The 23,966-nt window shown below is 34.9% G+C and overlaps 3 protein-coding genes and 1 long non-coding RNA gene across 6 annotated transcripts; 1 reads left to right on the top strand and 3 right to left on the bottom strand.

Annotated features, from left to right (window-relative positions):
- Positions 1–15,305: 15,305 nt before the first annotated feature.
- On the bottom strand, positions 15,306–16,782 carry LOC6045005 (spaetzle-processing enzyme). The gene is given in 4 exon segments (XM_001862394.2): positions 15,306–15,537; positions 15,599–16,030; positions 16,032–16,309; positions 16,372–16,782. Coding segments are annotated over 4 exon segments (876 nt in total). The 5' UTR covers positions 16,433–16,782; the 3' UTR covers positions 15,306–15,432.
- A 48-nt stretch (positions 16,783–16,830) lies between these two features.
- On the bottom strand, positions 16,831–17,614 carry LOC6045004 (the record flags this gene model as incomplete). Its single annotated transcript, XM_001862393.2, has 1 exon — positions 16,831–17,614. A coding segment is annotated over one exon (471 nt), but the record flags the coding sequence as incomplete, so codon positions are not given.
- Positions 17,615–17,702: 88 nt separating this feature from the next.
- Positions 17,703–19,410, bottom strand: LOC119765107. The gene is made up of 3 exons (XR_005276503.1): positions 19,247–19,410; positions 18,260–18,268; positions 17,703–18,171 (listed from the first exon to the last, which is right to left on the bottom strand). It is a non-coding gene; the product is annotated as an uncharacterized LOC119765107 (long non-coding RNA).
- A 150-nt stretch (positions 19,411–19,560) lies between these two features.
- On the top strand, positions 19,561–20,736 carry LOC6045003 (protein hemingway). 3 transcript variants are annotated; one of them, XM_038248267.1, is made up of 4 exons: positions 19,566–19,686; positions 19,750–20,265; positions 20,329–20,409; positions 20,470–20,736. In XM_038248267.1, exons 2-4 carry the CDS (start codon positions 19,759–19,761, stop codon positions 20,521–20,523), a joined length of 642 nt encoding a protein of 213 aa, XP_038104195.1. In that variant the 5' UTR covers positions 19,566–19,686; positions 19,750–19,758; the 3' UTR covers positions 20,524–20,736. The 3 variants fall into 3 exon arrangements, with proteins under 3 accessions (XP_038104194.1, XP_038104193.1, XP_038104195.1); XM_038248266.1 differs by having other exon boundaries at positions 19,561–19,686; positions 19,740–20,409; XM_038248265.1 differs by having other exon boundaries at positions 19,564–19,686; positions 19,750–20,409.
- The last annotated feature ends 3,230 nt before the right edge of the window (positions 20,737–23,966 follow it).

The raw sequence follows: 23,966 nt of genomic DNA, 5'->3' as shown, positions 1-23,966 counted from the left end.
ACGTTGCTGTCATCACGGTCGAGACTTCTGGATACGTCTGGGGTCATTTGTCAAAAGGTGAGCTTTCTTGAATCTTTATAACACAACTTGTTCTCCAGGTTATGATTTATTTACTTTTGAAACATGTTCTGTGGTTTTATTTATTTAAGAAATCTATAGAACGTTGCTCAAAAATTAGACAAACACCCCGAATTCTTTCAATTCAGACAAAACGAAACGACGCGAAGAGGTCACGCGGCGGCAGATCGGTAAGATGCAATCCATTCCGAGGAGAGGTAAATACCGAGGAAAGGATTTGGGAAAACCTCATCATGATATTATTACAAAAAACGTTACTTAATCTACCTTTAGGTGGACTTTGCCTACTCATATTCATGTAATGTATTGGGTTGCATTAACAAGATTGTTTTCACGAGAACAGAAATTTTAATTCCTGCAAACTGCATTCGATTGAGCGAATCCAAATTCGCTAATTGGAACGACTACTGACAGCTGTCAAAACCTTGAGAACACGTGTTCGGAAATCATCGAACAATTGTGTTGAAACGTCAACATCAGTTTGACAACTGGTTTTGACGGTTGAGTAATTTGAATTGACAAATCCGCTCTGTATCAGTTTTTCATTGAAAAGGTCTTTCAAATGCCTTTCTAAAAATGTATAACAAGATTGGATATCCTTACAAAAACTAACTGAATCCACCTAGGGGAAATTCTCGTATGTTTGGCAGGTTAAGCACTCGCTCCTAACTCCATCCAATTTGCTGATTTTCACTATTTAAACAACTAATTTTTCAAAACTTTTGATAGGAACTTGCTTGCTCACTTCTCATTGAGCTATTTATCACTCGATTTCAATTAAAAACGCTTTTAATTAGCTATAATTGAATGTTAAAGTTCTGACCTGCCAACATTAGAGGCACGCTGGAATTAAATGCTGTTCCCCTACGTGGTTGATGCCTGCCCCACACTTGTTTAATTAGAATTAATCTTATTGGATAAATATAAAACATTAATTTGATAGTCTATGGATTTGAAAACTTTACAGAGATGTGTCGTATAATGAATTTGGACTCTATGGTCATGAGAATTAAAAGGGGTTTGGGTTTAATCAATAATTCCAGCTCATTTGGGATGGAGTGATGGAATCGATTACCTTTCCGCAATAGAACAACCTGCAAAAAATATAAAACAATTTATGAAGATTTTTTTTTTTGTTTTCGAAGTGGTGCACTCATTGTATGACAAAGCCCAGCTATCATTTATTAATTTATTTTTTTATTCGTGTTCATAAAAAAGTATGACTTCTTGATATTCCCCTATTCGGGACAATTGCTCAACGAGGCGCAAAAATCTTCAAATAGAATGCGAAGTAGAGGGCACGTCGCTGACGATGCGAATGATCTACGACAAACTGTGATCAAACAAAACAGCTGTGCTGCAAGTCGCGTTCTCATTTGAATAGTACAGTGAAGGATGGAAGAGTGATGATAATTAGGACAAGTCAAACATTGAGAGCTGTAAGAAAATTTCAGATGGTGTTAACTTTTTATTCATTTTTGTATCCAGGCTGTGCTAGTTAAAAGAGATTTTTTCTAAAATAAAATCTTAACACTGTTGCATTGATTTGAAGCAAAAACAACCAGAACAAGAATATTATATTTTAGGGCTAAGCTGTAAAATGCGTGACGAAATTTCTACGTATACAAAAAGCAAAGCAATCCACTTAAACGACCCCGGGTCTTTTGTGGGCTCTGTTGCAAGTTTCTGCTCATTTCTAGGCGTCACCGTGTGGTGAGTCACCCAAAACCTCTTTTACGCAAATGGACCGACGATTTACTTCCCCATCCGATAGGAGGCCAGGAGGATAAGGCGGGAATCGAACCCACGCCCCATAGCAACTTAGGGATCGGCAGCCGAAACCGCTAATCACCGCGCCACGAGGCCCTTGAGGTATCCAAATTGCATGGAATTCTTAGCAAATTTCTATTTGTAATATTTTTACCCAAAAACATGTGTTCACCTTAAACAGCGGCCAAAATGATACAATTCTTTCTAGGAACGTGATTTTCAGCAAAATTTCCTTAAAACTTCCCCACAGAATTAAATTTTATTGATATGAATCTGGAAAAATGCAAAACCCGTAAAATCAATTTGATCCAATCTCACCTACCAGACCGATGGTAACCGGCTCCGTGGCTTAATGGTTACGGATTCTGCCTCATAAGCAGAAGGTTCAGGGATCGAATCCCGGCCGGTACCTTTGAAATTGGAATCAGGAATTTGAACTTTGTATATGAACAAAAACGAAAAATGAATCAGGTGGGATTCGAACTCACACCTCTGGATTGGTGGTTTGGGACGCTAAGCAGTCTGCCATCAGAAGGTTTACACCAGGGGTGCCCAACCTTTTGGTCCTGCGGGCCAGATCTGATATTTCTGCAGCAGTGGCGGGCCGGAACTGATATTTAATAAAAGTTGAAAAAGTAAACACATTTTTTTCAATTTTGTAATGATGAAAATACATAAAAGAACTAGTGTTGCAAATATGATTCATATATCTTGATTTTAAGAATGAAAAACAAAGATAACATTTAAAAATGTGTTTATTTGACTTATTTTAATTTTTGTATGTTTGAAATTGTAAAGATATTGTTTTTGACGATTGCAACTAAATACCTTAATATATATTTTTTTATAAATCAATCAAACCATCCACATTAACGACCCCCGGGTCTTTTGTGGTCTCTATTGCAAGTTTCTACTCGAACCTAGGAGTCCGAAGGCTTGAATGGGGAGAGCACCCAAACCTCTTTCTACTCCAAGGAACCTTCCACCCCAGTGTTTGAACTGACGACCTTTGGATTGCGAGTCCAACCGCCGCCAGCGATTCCACCGGAGTAGGCTTGGTTTGGTGTGTTGTTTGTACTTATGGCATGGAGACGACTCCTACACCTGGAATGACTTAACGGCCTAACAACCAAGGCCGGGACCGACATTTTACTTCCTCATCCGATGGAAGGTTGCAGCAGATGGGAATCGAACCCAGAATCATCCACTTACAAAGCGGACAGCGTAACCATTCGGCCACGCACTGCCACATTTTTTTATAAAACAAACATTAAAATTTCAATGATCGTTGCAATTTTTTGATAAATTTCCTAATATTTTTAAAATATTTGCAGGAATCTATTTTCAGTATGATTAATTTGATTTTTTAAGCTTTTTTAAAAAACTTTATTACTAAAAAGTTACTCTGGAAAAATACATAAGTTTTGCTTACTTATTTATAAAATAAAGAAAATAGAAAAAAAAAACAATTTAAAGCAAACAAAGTTAAAACCAAGTTAAAACTGAAAGAAATAACATTAAGTTTCTTTTTGTAAACTTTAAGACAACAATCCAAGTTTTTTCATAAATTTCACAATGTTACAAAATGGATAATTTTGTTTTCCTGCACAATTTTTTAGTTAAAAAATATCAATATAAAAATTATAAAAATTAAATTCAAACATGAAGAATGTTCTTATAATATGTTAAAATTTGATCTCAAGCATTTTTTTTTTTAATTCAGCGATAATTTTATTTATTTAATACTTCATGAGCAGCCTTAAGGGCCGGTCCTAGAACTAATTTGAAAAGCCGTCGCGGGCCGGATGAAATGGCTTCAGGGGCCGGATCCGGCCCGCGGGCCGGACGTTGGGCAGGCCTGGTTTACACTCTAGCAGTGAATTGATCCGTAGTAAATACGCGCTGGTCCCTGATTTGCCTGAGGGGATTGGAAGTCTAAATATAGATCGAGTTTCCTTCAGATGCTTGCTTCTATGTTTAGGCGGGGCCGAACAATGCCCAGCGACTTCGGAATTGGACCGCAAGGAGCTCTGTCATTCTGAAATGGGTCGTTGGAAGCAGCGCGAGGGCTATCACCACCTAATACACGGGACTGAGATAAGCTGTATCAGCATTCGGCATGTACACAGTCTGATACAAATTATACTTTCCCATAATTTCGCTACCGGTTAGCGGGTATTGGAATGGACCACACACACACACAGGCTGTGCTAGTTAAAAGAGATGTTTTCTAAAAGAAAATCTAAACACTGTTGCATTGATTTGAAGCAAAAACAACCAGAACAAGAATATTATATTTTAGGGCTAAGCTGTAAAATGCGTGACGAAATTTCTACGTACGGGTCATTCCATCTGAAGCGGAACAGCATTTGAAAATTACCCTCTCCGATTCTGCTCAAATTTGGCAGAGCTGTTGAGACTATCAAAACATGCAAGAATCCCGAATTTCATCCAAGTCGGACCACCCCCTCCAGTTTTGAACCCTCCCAAAAAAACGACTTTTTGGCGATTTTTGAGCGAAACCCCTATCTTCAAACGACGATAACTCTGGAACCACAAATGTTAGAGGATCGGTCTTAGACTCAATTTTGAAGGAAATTGGACGTAGAATTCATTTCCGTGATCAAAATTTAGATTAAAATATTTTTTCTATCTGTATTGCGCAATTGAAAACTTTAAATGTTCGTATCTTAAAACAGCCCTATTTATTTTTTGAATTTGACCTCACCATCGTATTTCCCATCCAATTTTACATAAGAATCACTTATCGACAGAAAGGAATATGTTTCGTTCCAGTGATATCGAATTTTAAAGTTTTAAGTATTTGAGATTACCTAAATTAGCTACACTCAATTGTGCAGTACAGGTAGAAAAAATATTTTAATCCAAAATGATCACGGAAATGGATTCTACGTCCAATTTCCTTCAAAATTGAGTCTACGACCGACCCTCTAAGATTTGTGGTTCCAGAGTTATCGTCGTTTGAAGATAGGGGTTTCGCTCAAAAATCGTCAAAAGTCGATTTTTGGGAGGGTACAAAACTGGAGGGGGTGGTCCGATTTGGATGAAATTCGGGATTTTTGCATGTTTTGATAGTCTCAACAGCTCTGCCAAATTTGAGCAGAATCGGAGATGGTAATTTTCAAATTTGCATTTTTTCTTGCACACTTCAGGTGGAATTGCATGAAATTCTTAGCAAATTTCTATTTGTAATATTTTTACCCAAAAACATGTGTTAACCTTAAACAGCGGCCAAAATGGTACAATTCTTTCTAGGAACGTGATTTTCAGCAAAGTTTCCTTAAAACGTCCCCACAGAATTAAATTTTATTGATATGAATCTGAAAAAAATGCAAAACCCGTAAAATCAATTTGATCCAATCTCAACTACCAGACCGATGTCCAAATGTCACCCCCACTGACGGTACCGTCATCTAGGGAGAATCGGGACTACGGTCTGCATAGAGACGGCGGGTTTTAGGGCAACTAAGGGCCCTTACAGAGTGGACGCTGCAAGCGACGCTACAAGCGACGCGACTAATTTGACAGGCGAAGCGACTACGCGCGACTCATTTGCGGCCAGCAGAAATCGCTCGCCTATTCAGAGTAGAAGCGATTTTTCGCTGCGCTACAAGCGACGAACAAGCAACTGTCAAATTGGTCGCGCGACCGACCTGTGCAAACCGAGGTCAGTCGCTTGCAAATCAAGCGATTTAAATTGATTCTGATGTTTTGTTCAGCTTTTCGCTATTCAAAATTTCGAACAAAAAGAGCAGAAGAATTGTTTAATGCAATAAATTAAGTACATTTAATTAAAAAATTGCAAAATGGTTCGAAATGAATTTTAAATTGTAAATAAAAAATAAAAAAAAATCAAAATTCTTCATATTGGAAGGGCATCTCAGAAAGGGTCCACCGAAATAATCTGGTGGTCATTGGCCACTCCGGAACCGGTTCTGAATGTCCTCCGGGGAACCACCGAAGTGGCCAATATCTGATAAGAGCAAAACCGGTCAATATTGGTATCGAAATTCTTCATTTTGGAAGGACATCTCAAAAATGGTCCACCAAAATAATTTGGTGGCCACTCCGGAACCGGTTCTAAATGTCCTCCGGGGAACCACCGAAGTGGCCAATATCTGATCAGAAGAAAACTAGTCAATCTTGGTATCAAAATTCTTTATATTGGAAGGGCATCTCAGAAAGGGTCCACCGAAATAATTTGGTGGCCACTGGCCACTCCGGAACCGGTTCTAAATGTCCTCCGGGGAACCACCGATGTGGCCAATATCTGATCAGAAGAAAACTAGTCAATGTTGGTATCAAAATTCTTCATATTGGAAGGGCATCTCAAAAAGGGTCCACCGAAATAATTTGGTGGCCACTGGCCACTCCGGAACCGGTTCTGAATGTCCTCCGAGGAACCACCGAAGTGGCCAATATCTGATAAGAGAAAAACCGGTCAATATTGGTATCGAAATTCTTCATTTTGGAAGGACATCTCGGAAATGGTCCATGGTGTTCATAAGGAAAATGTACTTGGATGACAATCAACCATTTGAATTTTAATAAAATGGAGTTGCAGAACTTAAATTTGTTCAAAGTAACAAAACACAAAAAAAAAAAAATTGATACGATTATCGGAAGTCCACATAGAACCCCAAAGTCCCATAGAAACCTTCGGATAATCGAGGCTGGACTGCAAAACTTTGTCAAAGAAATCGTATCGATCAGAACACTTTTCAGTAAGCGTCTTTTGAATTTGTATTTTGAAAACATTTTTGTATGGACATTGGACACAATGCAAAATCTTGATTCATTGGTAAAAATGTAGGACTAATATGGTAATGTAGTAAGCAATTCAGGTGAAGCCGTCACTAATTCTCAAGGAAAACAGATCATCATCGAGATCATCATTCTAAAATTCTATAGAATTTTAAAACCTGAAATTTTAAAAATCTAAACATTTGAAATTCTTAAATTCTTAAATTCTTAAATTCTTAAATTCTTAAATTCTTAAATTCTTAAATTCTTAAATTCTTAAATTCTTAAATTCTTAAATTCTTAAATTCTTAAATTCTTAAATTAAATTCTTAAGTTCTTAAATTCTTAAATTCTTAAATTCTTAAATTCTTAAATTCTTAAATTCTTAAATTCTTAAATTCTTAAATTCTTAAATTCTTAAATTCTTAAATTCTTAAATTCTTAAATTCTTAAATTTAAATTTAAATTCTTAAATTCTTAAATTTAAATTCTTAAATTTTAAATTTAAATTCTTAAATTTTAAATTCTTAAATTCTTAAATTCTTAAATTCTTAAATTCTTAAATTTTAAATTCTTAAATTCTTAAATTCTTAAATTTAAATTCTTCTTAAATTTAAATTCTTAAATTCTTAAATTCTTAAATTTAAATTCTTAAATTCTTAAATTTTAAATTTTTAAATTTTAAATTCTTAAATTTTAAATTCTTAAATTTAAATTCTTAAATTTAAATTCTTAAATTCTTAAATTCTTAAATTCTTAAATTCTTAAATCTTAAATTCTTAAATTTAAATTCTTAAATTCTTAAATTCTTAAATTCTTAAATTTTAAATTTTAAATTCTTAAATTCTTAAATTCTTAAATTCTTAAATTCTTAAATTCTTAAATTCTTAAATTCTTAAATTCTTAAATTCTAAATTCTTAAATTTAAATTCTTAAATTCTTAAATTCTTAAATTTAAATTCTTAAATTCTTAAATTCTTAAATTCTTAAATTTAAATTTTAAATTCTTAAATTTTAAATTCTTAAATTCTTAAATTCTTAAATTCTTAAATTTTAAATTCTTAAATTCTTAAATTCTTAAATTCTAAATTCTTAAATTCTTAAATTCTAAATTCTTAAATTCTTAAATCTTAAATTCTTAAATTCTTAAATTCTTAAATTCTTAAATTTTAAATTCTTAAATTCTTAAATTTAAATTCTTAAATTCTTAAATTCTTAAATTCTTAAATTCTTAAATTCTAAATTCTTAAATTCTTAAATTCTTAAATTCTTAAATTCTTAAATTCTTAAATTCTTAAATTCTTAAATTCTTAAATTCTTAAATTCTTAAATTCTTAAATTCTTAAATTCTTAAATTTAAATTCTTAAATTCTTAAATTCTTAAATTCTTAAATCTTAAATTCTTAAATTCTTAAATTCTTAAATTCTTAAATTTAAATCTTAAATTCTTAAATTCTTAAATTCTTAAATTCTTAAATTTAAATTTAAATTTTAAATTCTTAAATTTTAAATTCTTAAATTCTTAAATTCTTAAATTCTTAAATTTTAAATTCTTAAATTTAAATTCTTAAATTCTTAAATTCTTAAATTCTTAAATTTAAATTTTAAATTCTTAAATTTAAATTCTTAAATTCTTAAATTCTTAAATTTAAATTCTTAAATTTAAATTCTTAAATTCTTAAATTTTAAATTCTTAATTCTTAAATTCTTAAATTCTTAAATTCTTAAATTCTTAAATTCAAATTCTAAATTAAATCTTAAATCTTAAATCTTAAATTCTTAAATTTAAATTTTAAATTCTTAAATTCTTAAATTTAAATTCTTAAATCTTAAATTCTTAAATTTAAATTCTTAAATTCTTAAATTCTTAAATTCTTAAATTCTTAAATTCTAAATTCTTAAATTCTTAAATTCTTAAATTCTTAAATTTAAATTCTTAAATTCTTAAATTCTTAAATTCTTAAATTTAAATTCTTAAATTCTTAAATTCTTAAATTTAAATTTAAATTTAAATTCTTAAATTCTTAAATTCTTAAATTCTTAAATTCTTAAATTCTTAAATTTAAATTCTTAAATTTAAATTTAAATTCTTAAATTTTAAATTCTTAAATTCTTAAATTAAATTTAAATTCTTAAATTCTTAAATTCTTAAATTCTTAAATTCTTAAATTCTTAAATTCTTAAATTCTTAAATTCTTAAATTCTTAAATTCTTAAATTCTTAAATTCTTAAATTCTTAAATTCTTAAATTTTAAATTTAAATTCTTAAATTTAAATTCTTAAATTCTTAAATTTAAATTTAAATTCTTAAATTCTTAAATTCTTAAATTCTTAAATTTAAATTTTAAATTCTTAAATTCTTAAATTCTTAAATTCTTAAATTAAATTTAAATTCTTAAATTCTTAAATTTAAATTTAAATTCTTAAATTCTTAAATTCTTAAATTCTTAAATTCTTAAATTCTTAAATTCTTAAATTCTTAAATTTAAATTCTTAAATTTAAATTTAAATTTAAATTCTTAAATTTAAATCTTAAATTTAAATTCTTAAATTCTTAAATTCTTAAATTCTTAAATTCTTAAATTTTAAATTTTAAATTCTTAAATTCTTAAATTCTTAAATTCTTAAATCTTAAATTTAAATTCTTAAATTTAAATTCTTAAATTTAAATTCTTAAATTCTTAAATTTTTAAATTTAAATCTTAAATTCTTAAATTCTTAAATTCTTAAATTTAAATTCTTAAATTTTTAAATTTAAATTCTTAAATTTTAAATTCTTAAATTCTTAAATTTAAATTCTTAAATTCTTAAATTCTTAAATTTTAAATTTAAATTTAAATTTAAATTCTTAATTCTTAAATTCTAAATTCTTAAATTCTTAAATTCTTAAATTTAAATTCTTAAATTTAAATTTAAATTTTAAATTTTTTAAATTTAAATTCTTAAATTCTTAAATTCTTAAATTCTTAAATTCTTAAATTCTTAAATTCTTAAATTCTTAAATTTAAATTTAAATTCTTAAATTCTTAAATTCTTAAATTCTTAAATTCTTAAATTCTTAAATTCTTAAATTTAAATTCTTAAATTCTTAAATTTGAATTTTAAATTCTTAAATTCTTAAATTCTTAAATTTTAAATTCTTAAATTCTTAAATTCTTAAATTCTTAAATTCTTAAATTCTTAAATTCTTAAATTTTAAATTCTTAAATTCTTAAATTCTTAAATTTAAATTCTTAAATTCTTAAATTCTTAAATTCTTAAATTCTTAAATTCTTAAATTTTAAATTCTTAAATTTTAAATTTTAAATTCTTAAATTCTTAATTCTTAAATTCTTAAATCTTAAATTTCTTAAATTTAAATTCTTAAATTCTTAAATTCTTAAATTTAAATTCTTAAATTCTTAAATTTTAAATTCTTAAATTCTTAAATTCTTAAATTTAAATTCTTAAATTCTTAAATTCTTAAATTTTAAATTCTTAAATTCTTAAATTTAAATTCTTAAATTCTTAAATTCTTAAATTCTTAAATTCTTAAATTCTTAAATTCTTAAATTAACTACGGAGTACGAAACGTTGAGATTTCTTATTATTTTAATGTACTTAATTTTTTTTTAAAATATTGATTTTTAAAAGTTAAATTTTTTTTGAAATTATAATTTCTTCGTTTTTTTAATTCTTATATAGCAATGATAAAAATTTTAATTGTTATGTTCTAAACCGATAATTTTTTGAATATTTTAAACTTTTGATTATTTTGCTCCTTTTTCAATATTTTTTTTTATTATTTTTTATTTAGGCCGATGCAAATATTTAAAAAAGTTTTTGTCCCTCGGCCCTGGCCGAGGTCAAGGGGGAATAAAAAACATAAAAATTTTAATAACAAGCCATAGTACCTGCAAAAAAAAAGCAATCCACTTTAACGACCCCCGGGTCTTTTGTGGGCTCTGTTGCAAGTTTCTACTCATTTCTAGGCGTCCGAAGGTTATGTGTGGTGAGTATCTCAAAACCTCTTTTACGCTAATGGACCGACGTTTTACTTCCCATCCGATAGAAGGCGTGATTAGGCAAATCTCGTCTCGAAAAATGCCACCGGGTCCGTCTGGGATTGAACCCAGGCCATACTGGGGTGAGGCTACCACGCTAACCACTGCGCCACCGGACCCGGCTAAGTACCTGCATTCTATCCAAAAATGGTATAAGTTAGTTAAACACAGTTTAAACTCTGTAAGTGGGTGAATACTGGAGCATGGCGATTTCTGGGTGCTCTACCATATCCACCCCAGATAATGATTAAAGTAAAAAATATTAGGCAAAATCTCCAAAACTATTATGTTTTGTTACAAATATCCGGATAGTACGGATTGTGCGGATAATTAAAAAGCAAATTAACGTGCTCGGATATCGTCGAACAATGGGGTTGAAATTTCGAAGCCAGTTTGACAACTGGTTATAACATTTGAGTGCTTTTTAATTCGAATTCGTTTCAGTTAGCGAACATTTGCTCTGTATTTGTATTTTTGAATTTCTAAATATTGGCCTCTTCGGTTGTTCTCCGGGGGACATTCAGTATCGGTTCTGGAGTGGCCAGTGGCCACAAAATTATTTCGGAGAACCATTTCTGGAACTAGAGCACAACAAATACTGCATTTAACATCAAAAGATATTATGTTTGCATCGAAATTGCTTCTTTCAGTCGCGTTGCTTGGAGTCGCTTCTAGTCGCGTCCACTCTGGGGCAAAAATCCAGTCGCGCGTTGTCGCGTATAGTCGCTTGGTCTGTCAAATTAGTCGCGTCGCTTGTAGCATCGCTTGTAGCGTCCACTCTGTAGGCACCCTAAGTGCATCTTAAATTATGAGCACTTTTTACTTAATTTTACACTCTTCTAAAGCCGGATCACATCTATTTTGATTTAAATGGTGTCGCTGAATAGGTTATCAAAAAATCTTTCCAATCAGCCGTTTTGTGATGAAAATTAATGTAAAAAACATGTAAAGTAAGAAGTCATCATACACCTGAAGTTGGATTTAGAGCGAGTTTTTCACCAATGTGAAACAGGTCGTATCGAGGTGCTCCGATTTGAATGAATCTTTAATCGTTTGTTTGTCTCTATTTGAGATGAACATTGAAGTTTGAGGTCCAAAAAAACATGAAAAATCTGAAAATTGCTCGCATTTCCATAATTTCCGGTAACAAGTAAGAGTAAGCTAAAGAAAACTAGTCGTCAAACGATCTCTTAAAAGCACTTTTAAATGCCGACAGCGTCGGCTGGGTTTTCAGCTCCAGGGGTAGGTTGTTCCAGCACGTGGTTCCAGCGACAAGAACACTTCTTCCACTCGTCTTTGTGTGCCGCGGGATGATGAATGATCGGGTCCGCTCAAGCTAAAATTTCATCAATTCCAACTCTCTTAGATGCATTCGAAAGGGGTTTTAAGCACTTCAAAATGTGATTGATTGATTTTACTTTTTCTCATAGCTCATAACTTTTTGCAACAGCCTTCAGCACCCAGACTCCCGTAGGTCAATAGTTAGGGAATTTCATAAACTATAAACCTATGTAATTAACTTTTTGGCCAATCACAGTTTTTCTCATAGTTTTACGATTTTTTTATAACAGGGTAATTCTCTACCAACTCACACGAAATCGGGAAAAGTTGCCCCGACCCCTCTTCGATTTTCGTGAAACTTTGTCCTAAGGGGTAACTTTTGTCCCTGATCACGAGTCCGAGGCCCGTTTTTTGATATCTCGTGACGGAGGGGTACGACCCTTCCATTTGAACATGAAAAGAGGTGTTTTTCAATAAGCAGCCTGAAACGGTGATGAGGTAGAAATTTGGTGTCGGGACTTTTATGTAAGAACGCCCGATTTGATGGCGTACTCTGAATTGAAAAACGTATTTTCATCGAAAAACACGAAAAGTTTTGAAAATTTCATTTTCCGTTACTGACTGTAAATTTTGAAACATCATTTTATGGGAAATTTAATGTACTTCCCAACATTGACCCAGAAGGGTCATTTTTCTTTTAGAACAAAATTTCATTTTAAAATTTAGTGTTTTTCTAACTTTGCAGGATTATTTTTTAGAGTGTAACTACAAAGTTGTAGAGCAGACAATTACAAAAATTTTGATATATAGACATAAGGGGTTTGCTTATAAACATCACGAGTTATCGCGATTTTACGAACAAAAGTTTTGAAAAAGTTACTTTTTGCGTTTCTCTTTGTTTCGTCATGATCGATGACGACCAACTTTTTCAAAACTTTTTTTTCATAAAATCGCGATAACTCGTGATGTTTATAAGCAAACCCCTTATGTCTATGTATCAAAATTTTTGTAATTGTCTGTTCTACAACTTTGTTGAACATTGTTACACTCTTAAAAATAACCCTGCAAAGTTAGAAAAACACGAAAATTAAAAATGAAAAATTTTGTTCTAAATGAAAAAATGACCCTTCTGGGTCAATGTAGATTCAAAAAGTACATTAAATTTCCCATAAAATGACATGTTCCAAAAAACTTTACAGTCAAGTAACGGAAAATGGGAGAGTTTTTAAAACTTTTTAGTGTTTTTTTTTTCGATGAAAAATACGTTTTTTCGGAGTTCAGAGTACGCCATCAAATCGGGCGTCTAATTTTACATAAAAGTCCCTTTGACACCAAATTTCTATCTCATCACCGTTTCAGGCTGCAAATTATTGAAAAACACCTCTTTTTTCGCATGTTCAAAAATGGAAGGGGTCGTACCGCCCCTCCGTCACGAGATATCAAAAAATGGACCTCGGATTCGTGATCAGGGACAAAAGTTGCCCCTAAGGACAAAGTTTCACGCAAATCGAAGAGGGGTCGGGGCAACTGCTGTGTGAGTTGGCGGAGAATTACCCAACAAACATTTTCCAACCTCAACTTTCGCCCTGTAACCCAAGAAGACGGCACTTTTTGGTCTCAATTTTTACATATTCGGAATCCTCGGGAAATTTTACGTCAGACTAAGGTGTTGGAATTTTGAATTTGACTGGAATAGATGCCATTAAGAATTAATTTAATAAAAAAATACCATTTTGACGGATTAGAGGCAAAACAGTTATTCGTCTACTTGATACAGCATCTGACGTGTTGATCACTGGTTAAATTAATTTTTTTTTTTCAGAAATGTTTTATTTAATTATTTTCTAAATCAAATTCATAACTTCAACACCTCAATCTAATGTGAAATTTTCGAAGATTCCGAATATGTCAAAATTGAGACCAAAAAGTGCCGTCTTGTTGGCCTACAGGGCAAAAGTTAACGTTGAAAAATGTTTGTTATAGAAAAACCGTAAAACTATGAGAAAACTAGGATTGGTCAAAATTTTATTTCCATAGGCTTAGGGTCCATGAAATTCAATAATTTTTGATCTATGGGAGTATGGTTGTTGGAGGCTGTTGCAAAAAGTTATTAAGGTTTTAAAAAATTAATTTTCAACAGTAATTTGCAAAAGTTATGAGAAAAAGTCAATCCAATCTTAGATGTACAGAATATAAAAAAGTATTCACAACCATTAAACATTATGCACGTTTTGTGATAAAACATATCAACTATTTATAGTTTGACAGAAACCTTGTACTACGTTTTATGGTTTTATTCAGAAACTCATGCCGAACATTTTGCTACAAAATGCTCATCAAAAGATGATTTCTATAAAAAGTTCTAGTTACCTAGGTATTTAAAAAACGTAAGTTTTAAAGAAAACCTGGATGTTTGGGTATCAAAAGATCGGAAATTTTATGCTCTTTCCTATACCACATAGGTTGACTTGTAAATCGTGGACCGATTTGGATGTCGGCGGATTTTCCGACGACGTAATTCCGGGTTGGTACGAAATTCCAACGAAAAATCTATATCGATAGAATACCCCCAACGGTGTTATACCCACTCCAAAATGTTTGTTTAGCAATTCTATGGTAATATATTGACATTTAGTTAAATTAAAAGTTTGAAAAATTAAGTTTTGATAAGTTTTATAAAGAATTTCCAGAGTTATATAAACTGTTATACTAAGTAGTTATTAAACTACTTATTTATTTATGTTAATTTTTCGAAAGGTGTACAAACTTTTTTGCAACTTTTTTGATTTTTGTAATAGTATATGTTATACAATTTTTTATAGAAATAATCTTTTCATGAGCATTTTGTAGACAAATGTTCGGCATGAGTTTCTAAACAATACGTAGTACTAGGTTTCTGTCAAACGTTAAATTGTTTATGTTTCATCACAAAACGTGTATAATGCTTAAGGGGTGTAAATACTTTTTTTACATACTGAACATTTTAAAGTGCTTCAAAAGGCCTCTTGAATTCATCTAAGAGAGTTGGAATCGATCAAGTTTTACGCAAATGGGAGCAATTTTTAGATGTTTCATGTTTTTGGACCTCAAATTACAATTACCGTTTTACCTAACTTACCTTTGTCGTAGAAGGCTCATATTTGGCATGAGTTCATCTTATGTTTAGACAAACAAACGCTGAAAGTTTCATCCAAATCGGAGCACCTCGATACGACCTCTAGAACAAACCGAGCAGTATCTACAAATACTGCTCCTTTTGAGTACGTTTTTGCAGATGGTTTACCGATCCTGACAAAACCGATTTTTAACCTACTAATATTGAGAATTCTTCATTATGAATGCAATATTCTGAATAAAAACGTAATACAATTATTGTTTCAACAACTTTATTGGTTTTCACTTTTGTAAAACTTCTTCCTGCTCAAACTTAATACAAGTACCTACAGATAATTTCAGCCATTCACCTGAGTTGCTGTTACGTGTTAAGTGAGCGACATTAGGGCGAATCGTCAAATTCTGTTTTCAGCACCGCATGAATCCACTTGATAAACGAACCCACTCGGACGTACACACCGGGAAGTCCTTCGCTGTCGATTTTTGACTATTTAAATGATGATTTTAGTTAGTCAAAGCATATATTTTAATGGGTTAATGAAACATACCTTCGCCAACGCATACGAGTTAAGCCCCACTACGTGGTAACGTCCCTGCAACTTCACCATCAACGGACCTCCCAAATCTCCCGTGCAATTGTCCCCCGTTTCGTCCCACGCACAAAACTCTTTCGGGCCCAGCTCAGCTTGGTGCCTCCGGAACAGGATCTGACAGTCCTTCTGGGTCAACGAGGTCACCGCGACTAGTTTACTGAAGGAGCTAGTCCGGCCAAACTGCTGTTTGTCCTTCTTGCAGACGTGAAAGTGAAGTTCCGTATAGTTGAACCTGTCACTGCCGGGAAGACACACCGGCCTGATGCGTTCCGTAATGTTAACCCGCTCGGCAAGACGGATTACGGCGATGTCCTTTCTCCATGTAGAAAGACGCTTTACTGGGATTGAGACTACTTCGCTTGCGGAGGTCTCGACCACCTTCCGTGGGAACGTCTTCCGCGACCGTCGTTGAAGACACCGTGGAGGTCACTTCGCTTACGGCGAGCTCGCTGGTAGTCACTTCAAGATCAACTACTTCCGTTGTAGTTGTGATTTTTGGACGCTTTGGCTTCACCGTGGTCGTCGTTTCCGTCCCATTTGGAGCCTCCGTCGTTGACCACACCCTTAAATTGAACCGACTTCGAACGAAAGCTGGCACACTGGAAGTTTCCACCGATTCTTCAGAAGCATCATCGCTAACCGCATTAATAGTACCTGATTGAACAGCTGAAGATATTCACAAATTAAAAAATCCATCTTGAAGTACACCAAATCTTGAACAAACTTACAGAACAACACTGAAAATCCTAATCCAGCCAGAAGTAACCAGCAAATTCCGCACTCTCTCATCCTTAATGGTCGCGAACTGCGAGATGCAGAACAACCGATCCAAAACCACGCACAAATGTAACTGATTAGAGAGTCCCCTCGGCAGGAAATCAACGCGCGGACTTCACCAGTGAAAGCGCGGAGAGGAGGTCGTCTTTGGCTAATCAAAATATTTCATTCATGAAATCGCTGTCGATCAGGGTTGAATTGGAACAATCAACAATCAAAGAAAAATTTCAAGTTTTGGCGATTACAAAATTCAGCTATTGAAGAAACATATTTCGGCTATGATAGAATACAAACAAAAGTCTCATGAATAACCCACAAATAACAAACATTTTTTCATTAATTTGGACAAACTTGAATATCAAAACAATATAATAATTTTAATTAAATTAGCTGAATAGTCAAAACAAGTATTTTCAATTTAATATGTTTATTTTTTATTTTTTCGAAAATACTTTCCCGTTTCATCACTGCCGAAACGTGTTATTACTCAACTTAATTGTAAAACATGCATAACAGATAAGGACCAGGAATAGTTTCATTGTGGGTCAGTAATGCCGCAGAGCAAACTGATAATTTTATTTTAAACTGGCGCTGACTCGAATCTGAAACACTTATTAGTACACGGGTATATTTCCAAAGCAATAAAAAACACGAGAGAACACTTTTCATCAGAACACTTTGAATTTGGCCTAAAATCTACCAAGCTGTATAACTTTTCACATTTCACTGGCTCTCGGTGGCCGCCTCCGCTTCTTCCTCTTGGGGCTCCTCCGTCACCGGGGCAGGTTCCCTTGGCGCTGCAAGTTCCGCCGCAGATTCTCCTTCTCCTTCAGCAGGTTCTGGCTGGCCATCCGCGTCGGATGGCTGTTCCCGGGGACTTCCAGCGGGATTCACGACGGCAATCGATGGCACTAGCACTGCCTGTCCGTTCTGAAGATACCGAATCGAAACTGACGGAATTCCCTGAACATGGACGGCCGTCACCGGAGGAGGTTGGATAGCCAACGATGGAACCACCGCTTGGTAGGCCTTTCCTTCGACCGTACTGAGGGAGTAGCTTCCACCGACCTGTTGCAGATTCACCGAGGCCGGAATGTCCTTTTCCGGGGCGCGAACCCACCACGGAGGTGGAGCGATCGGGTACCACGGATAGAGTCGGTCAGAATACGCTACCGTGGAGTCCACGAACGCAGCTTATCAGATTCGGCGCACGTTTAGCCGAGTACTTAAACAAGTACTTGGTCGGGAAAATGCGTTCTATTTATAAGCAACGGAGAACCACTTCCAGTTTAGTTAATATTAATATATTCTACTAGAACGACTTGTATTACATGAAACAACCACAAAAGTGTGCGGAATAATCAAAAGATCCTAAAGAAGTTTAATGTAATCACAATTTAAATTTTACTTATCTTGCAACATTGTAATTAATTTGTTAAAAAGACATCAATTTAAAATTAATTAAATATTTCAATCCTAAATCTTATAAACACCTAATCTTAATCTTTCAGATATTTGCGTCACTGAATCGCATTGACTAAATCAGTCATATCTTCCAATGGAACCGGTTTAGAAATCCAGTCTGGTCTGTCTGCTGTAACAATGAGAGCAAGTACCTGCGGGTGCAAATTTCCCGGAAAGTATATCAACCCACGTCGAGATTTGAGTCAAGGAGACCGGTTATTGAGTTAGAACTTTTGTTATCGCATTTCGCATCTGAACCGCAACGGAAGGTCGACCGGCCGGTGTCTCTGTGGAAATTTTATTTTGATGGTTGAAAACCGGCAGTTGTAGTCTATCAAAAGAGGTAAAGAATGAGTTAATAATCTCAATACCTACCAAAATAATCTAATTACAAATCCCGAACAGCAGCAAATTCCAAAGGAAACACCAAATACATGATACTTTTCTATTTTATTAATATCTACCGAATTTGTGAATTAGAAAAATTGCTGAAGATAAGCTTTTGTATTATTTTTATTTTGTAATACGTGAAATGAACTAAAAATAACTTAAATTGCATTTTCCTGCGTTGACAGTCATTTTTAGCATTTCGGGGTCTTTTTTTAATATTTTGAATTTTATTGAAATTTTTACTCTCACGAGATTGGCACGAAACTTTGTCTCAACAGGTAATTTTGTTCCCTGATCACTAGGGTGGCCACAAAAATGACTTAAAGCGGAAAAATGTTTTTTTTTTTGGGTAATTCAAAGCATCTATGCCAGCATTGAGCGAAATTGGTTAAGATTACCTCATTGCTATCCGACCCTAAATTTGATAAAAATAACGTTTTTTTACAAAAATATTTTTTTTAATCGCTTATAACTTTTTAGGAACGTTTTTTACAAATCCGGTATATTAAATCTTAACCGATTTTGCTTATATTCGACCCAGAGTCCTAAAGTAGCTCAAGGAAAAATATTCAGCTTGCGGAGTGCGGTTTTGGGCGATCACGAATCTGAGGGTCAATTTTCGATATCTTGTGACGGAGGGGTGTACGACCCATTCAATTTTTCAACATTCGAAAATAGACTTGTTTTCAAGAATGTGAAGCCTGAAATTGTGATGATTGTAGTAAAATATTTTTCAACAAAAAGAAAATACAAAAATTCTTTAAAAATCGTGGAACATGTCATAAGAGGGGAAATTAAATGTACTTTTTATTCACATTTTTTATTCACGCCTTCCGTGAAATTGTGACAAATACGCTGCTCATACTAAATTGATTTAAAACACTCACAAAGTAGCCTACATGAAGGCGCATTCTAAAACAGCATGACCAAAGCATAATGCAACTAAACTCTACTTCACACGCTTGAGCTTACCACAATAATTATTCGATGTATGTTGGTCGCTGATTCCGAATGTAATTTAATTATGACTAAAACTGCTGGAATCATCGACAAGCATTAAATATATTCAGTTAAAAATTAATGACCAAATGCAACTAATCCTTTGGTGTATAATGTGAATCGGTAAATTTCCCGCCAACCTCAACAAAGCACCACGTGGTCAACAAGGCACGATGTCACATGGTCACACACGCGCAGAACCACCCACAATCGACAACGTGTGTTGTCATGGCTCAATGTGTTCCACAACAGAAGACATAATTGCAGTGTTCATGGTAACCGTAGGTTTGTTGATTCTCAACCCGAAGGCACCTCAATCCATTGAACAGTTCAGACAAACAAAAGTTCCTCTCTCCTTATCAAGTTTTGAAAATCTCTAATCCGAGCCCTATCTGACAGCGGTCAGGTTCAAGGTAGGTCATTACCGGCTTCGCAACCCGGTCTTTTCCGATTTTGAAAAATATAGATTCTTACAGGTGTAAAAGATGAGCAAAAACGGGGACAAACAGGTTGACAAGTGCACATCGGTGACCAATTCACTGCTGCCGGATTCTAGCTCATGTTCCGGTAGTTCCGGCGATTGCTGGACCAAAATCAGCTACAGTCCGTACGGTGGTTCCGGGAAGCGTTCCGATCCGGTGAATCATGACGGGTTGAGTTCACTGTCTTCCGGGTCGTCGTCCTGCCATGAGGAACCACTGGACGGAAGATTCGAGATCGAACTGCTCAGTTCGGAACCGGAAGATTACGACGAAAGTGGGCATCTGTTCCACATGGACATCATGAAGAACAGTTTGAGCGATATATCGCTGCATTCTTCTACTAGGCGAATCGGGTCGGGGAAGCCAGCGAAAGCTACCCAGAATTTGTCCTTTTCGCGAGCACGCGTTCGGGAAATCGAGCGTCACAATCAAATCCTGCTTCAAAGGATCATGACCAGCAAGCCAACGTTGAAAACGAAGCCCAAAAGTAATGCAACTCCAATCAATACGGTAAAATGGACAATAATTGCTCAATTTGAAGACATTCACAGCAAATCAAACAATTCCTTTCAGCCTGTCATGAATAATTCGCGAATAACGAGTGCAGCTGTCAATCGAAGGAAGAAGCAACGCCAAATCGAGATCGATAATCAGGTATGAAATAACAATCACAACCAAGTTGAAGGTTATAACTAACGAATTGTAACGTTTCAGTTGTTGCGAAAGAAGCTTGAGAAGATTGAGCGTTCCCGGCGTACCGTGTGGTAACAAAGAAAACTCGAAGCTTATCTTTTTAATTTTGAAGAAAGCTAATTTCTTACTAGAAGTAGAATGACTACATATAGCTTATATACATCAGAAACTTGAGGACTATCACTGCTCTATGCGCGCTTTTTTCGGACCAAGTATGTTGAAAAGTGAAGGCAAATTTTATAAAAACAATCTAAATTTGAGAGAAGTGAATAAAACATGTTGCACAAATTTTCTAACTTATTTGTTCTTGGATAAATCATACCGTAAATCGGAAACTGATATTGAGTAATTCCATGCCCCCCTTCAATATCGGTCCGAAAAATCAGAGGACATTTTTTTTCAAGAAACTTCAAAACTTTGATGGAAATAGAAGTCTAATCAACTGAAAACAATTTGAAATCAATTCTCCTACGTTTAAGATCATATTCACCGTGTCTGGGATCAATCAAAAATATTTTGAATTTTTTGTGAAAATCCGTTTAATAGTACAGTCCAGACTCGATTATCCGAAGTTACGATTATCCGAAGTTCGGTATCTGAAGGTTTGTATGTGACTTCGGTTAATCAAATCATGACCTAAAAAAATGTTTTTCATATTTTTTAACTTTTAACATCAATCCCATTTTAGTCAAATTTGATTATGTCGCTGTTCGAGTGCATGGGGTGATTGGTCAGTATAATTAAATAATGGCATCAGTAGTGCGGTGCCTGTGTGGACGCGCAGTCCTGTTTTTTCGTGTTATTTTCCGTCTCTTTTATGTCGCTGTTCGAGTGCATGGGGTGATTGGTCATTATAATTAAATAATGGCATCAGTAGTGCGGTGCCTGTGTGGACGCGCAGTCCTGTTTTTTCGTGTTATTTTCCGTCTCTTTTATGTCGCTGTTCGAGTGCATGGGGTGATTGGTCAGTATAATTAAATAATGGCATCAGTAGTGCGGTGCCTGTGTGGACGCGCAGTCCTGTTTTTTCGTGTTATTTTCCGTCTCTTTTATGTCGCTGTTCGAGTGCATGGGGTGATTGGTCAGTATAATTAAATAATGGCATCAGTAGTGCGGTGCCTGTGTGGACGCGCAGTCCTGTTTTTTCGTGTTATTTTCCGTCTCTTTTATGTCGCTGTTCGAGTGCATGAGGTGATTGGTCATTATAATTAAATAATGGCATCAGTAGTGCGGTGCCTGTGTGGACGCGCAGTCCTGTTTTTTCGTGTTATTTTCCGTCTCTTTTATGTCGCTGTTCGAGTGCATGGGGTGATTGGTCATTATAATTAAATAATGGCATCAGTAGTGCGGTGCCTGTGTGGACGCGCAGTCCTGTTTTTTCGTGTTATTTTCCGTCTCTTTTATGTCGCTGTTCGAGTGCATGAGGTGATTGGTCATTATAATTAAATAATGGCATCAGTGGTGCGGTGCCTGTGTGGACGTGCAGTCCTGTTTTTTCGTGTTATTTTCTGTCTCTTTTATGTCGCTGTTCGAGTGCATGGGGTGATTGGTCAGTATAATTAAATAATGGCATCAGTAGTGCGGTGCCTGTGTGGACGCGCTGTCCTGTTTTTTCGTGTTATTTTCCGTCTCTTTTATGTCGCTGTTCGAGTGCATGGGGTGATTGGTCATTATAATTAAATAATGGCATCAGTGGTGCGGTGCCTGTGTGGACGCGCAGTCCTGTTTTTTCGTGTTATTTTCCGTCTCTTTTATGTCGCTGTTCGAGTGCATGAGGTGATTGGTCATTATAATTAAATAATGGCATCAGTAGTGCGGTGCCTGTGTGGACGCGCAGTCCTGTTTTTTCGTGTTATTTTCCGTCTCTTTTATGTCGCTGTTCGAGTGCATGGGGTGATTGGTCATTATAATTAAATACTGGCATCAGTAGTGCGGTGCCTGTGTGGACGCGCAGTCCTGTTTTTTCGTGTTATTTTCCGTCTCTTTTATGTCGCTGTTCGAGTGCATGAGGTGATTGGTCATTATAATTAAATAATGGCATCAGTAGTGCGGTGCCTGTGTGGACGCGCAGTCCTGGTTTTTCGTGTTATTTTCCGTCTCTTTTATGTCGCTGTTCGAGTGCATGGGGTGATTGGTCAGTATAATTAAATAATGGCATCAGTAGTGCGGTGCCTGTGTGGACGCGCAGTCCTGTTTTTTCGTGTTATTTTCCGTCTCTTTTATGTCGCTGTTCGAGTGCATGGGGTGATTGGTCAGTATAATTAAATAATGGCATCAGTAGTGCGGTGCCTGTGTGGACGCGCAGTCCTGTTTTTTCGTGTTATTTTCCGTCTCTTTTATGTCGCTGTTCGAGTGCATGAGGTGATTGGTCATTATAATTAAATAATGGCATCAGTAGTGCGGTGCCTGTGTGGACGTGCAGTCCTGTTTTTTCGTGTTATTTTCGTCTCTTTTATGTCGCTGTTCGAGTGCATGGGGTGATTGGTCAGTATAATTAAATAATGGCATCAGTAGTGCGGTGCCTGTGTGGACGCGCAGTCCTGTTTTTTCGTGTTATTTTCCGTCTCTTTTATGTCGCTGTTCGAGTGCATGGGGTGATTGGTCATTATAATTAAATAATGGCATCAGTGGTGCGGTGCCTGTGTGGACGTGCAGTCCTGTTTTTTCGTGTTATTTTCTGTCTCTTTTATGTCGCTGTTCGAGTGCATGGGGTGATTGGTCAGTATAATTAAATAATGGCATCAGTAGTGCGGTGCCTGTGTGGACGCGCTGTCCTGTTTTTTCGTGTTATTTTCCGTCTCTTTTATGTCGCTGTTCGAGTGCATGGGGTGATTGGTCATTATAATTAAATAATGGCATCAGTGGTGCGGTGCCTGTGTGGACGCGCAGTCCTGTTTTTTCGTGTTATTTTCCGTCTCTTTTATGTCGCTGTTCGAGTGCATGAGGTGATTGGTCATTATAATTAAATAATGGCATCAGTAGTGCGGTGCCTGTGTGGACGCGCAGTCCTGTTTTTTCGTGTTATTTTCCGTCTCTTTTATGTCGCTGTTCGAGTGCATGGGGTGATTGGTCATTATAATTAAATAATGGCATCAGTGGTGCGGTGCCTGTGTGGACGCGCAGTCCTGTTTTTTCGTGTTATTTTCCGTCTCTTTTATGTCGCTGTTCGAGTGCATGAGGTGATTGGTCATTATAATTAAATAATGGCATCAGTAGTGCGGTGCCTGTGTGGACGCGCAGTCCTGTTTTTTCGTGTTATTTTCCGTCTCTTTTATGTCGCTGTTCGAGTGCATGGGGTGATTGGTCAGTATAATTAAATAATGGCATCAGTAGTGCGGTGCCTGTGTGGACGCGCAGTCCTGTTTTTTCGTGTTATTTTCCGTCTCTTTTATGTCGCTGTTCGAGTGCATGAGGTGATTGGTCATTATAATTAAATAATGGCATCAGTAGTGCGGTGCCTGTGTGGACGCGCAGTCCTGTTTTTCGTGTTATTTTCCGTCTCTTTATGTCGCTGTTCG

The sequence above is a fragment of the Culex quinquefasciatus genome, chromosome 1 (genome assembly GCF_015732765.1).
Source record: "Culex quinquefasciatus strain JHB chromosome 1, VPISU_Cqui_1.0_pri_paternal, whole genome shotgun sequence".
Lineage (NCBI taxonomy): Eukaryota > Metazoa > Arthropoda > Insecta > Diptera > Culicidae > Culex > Culex quinquefasciatus.
This window is presented reverse-complemented; position numbering and strand designations above follow the sequence as displayed.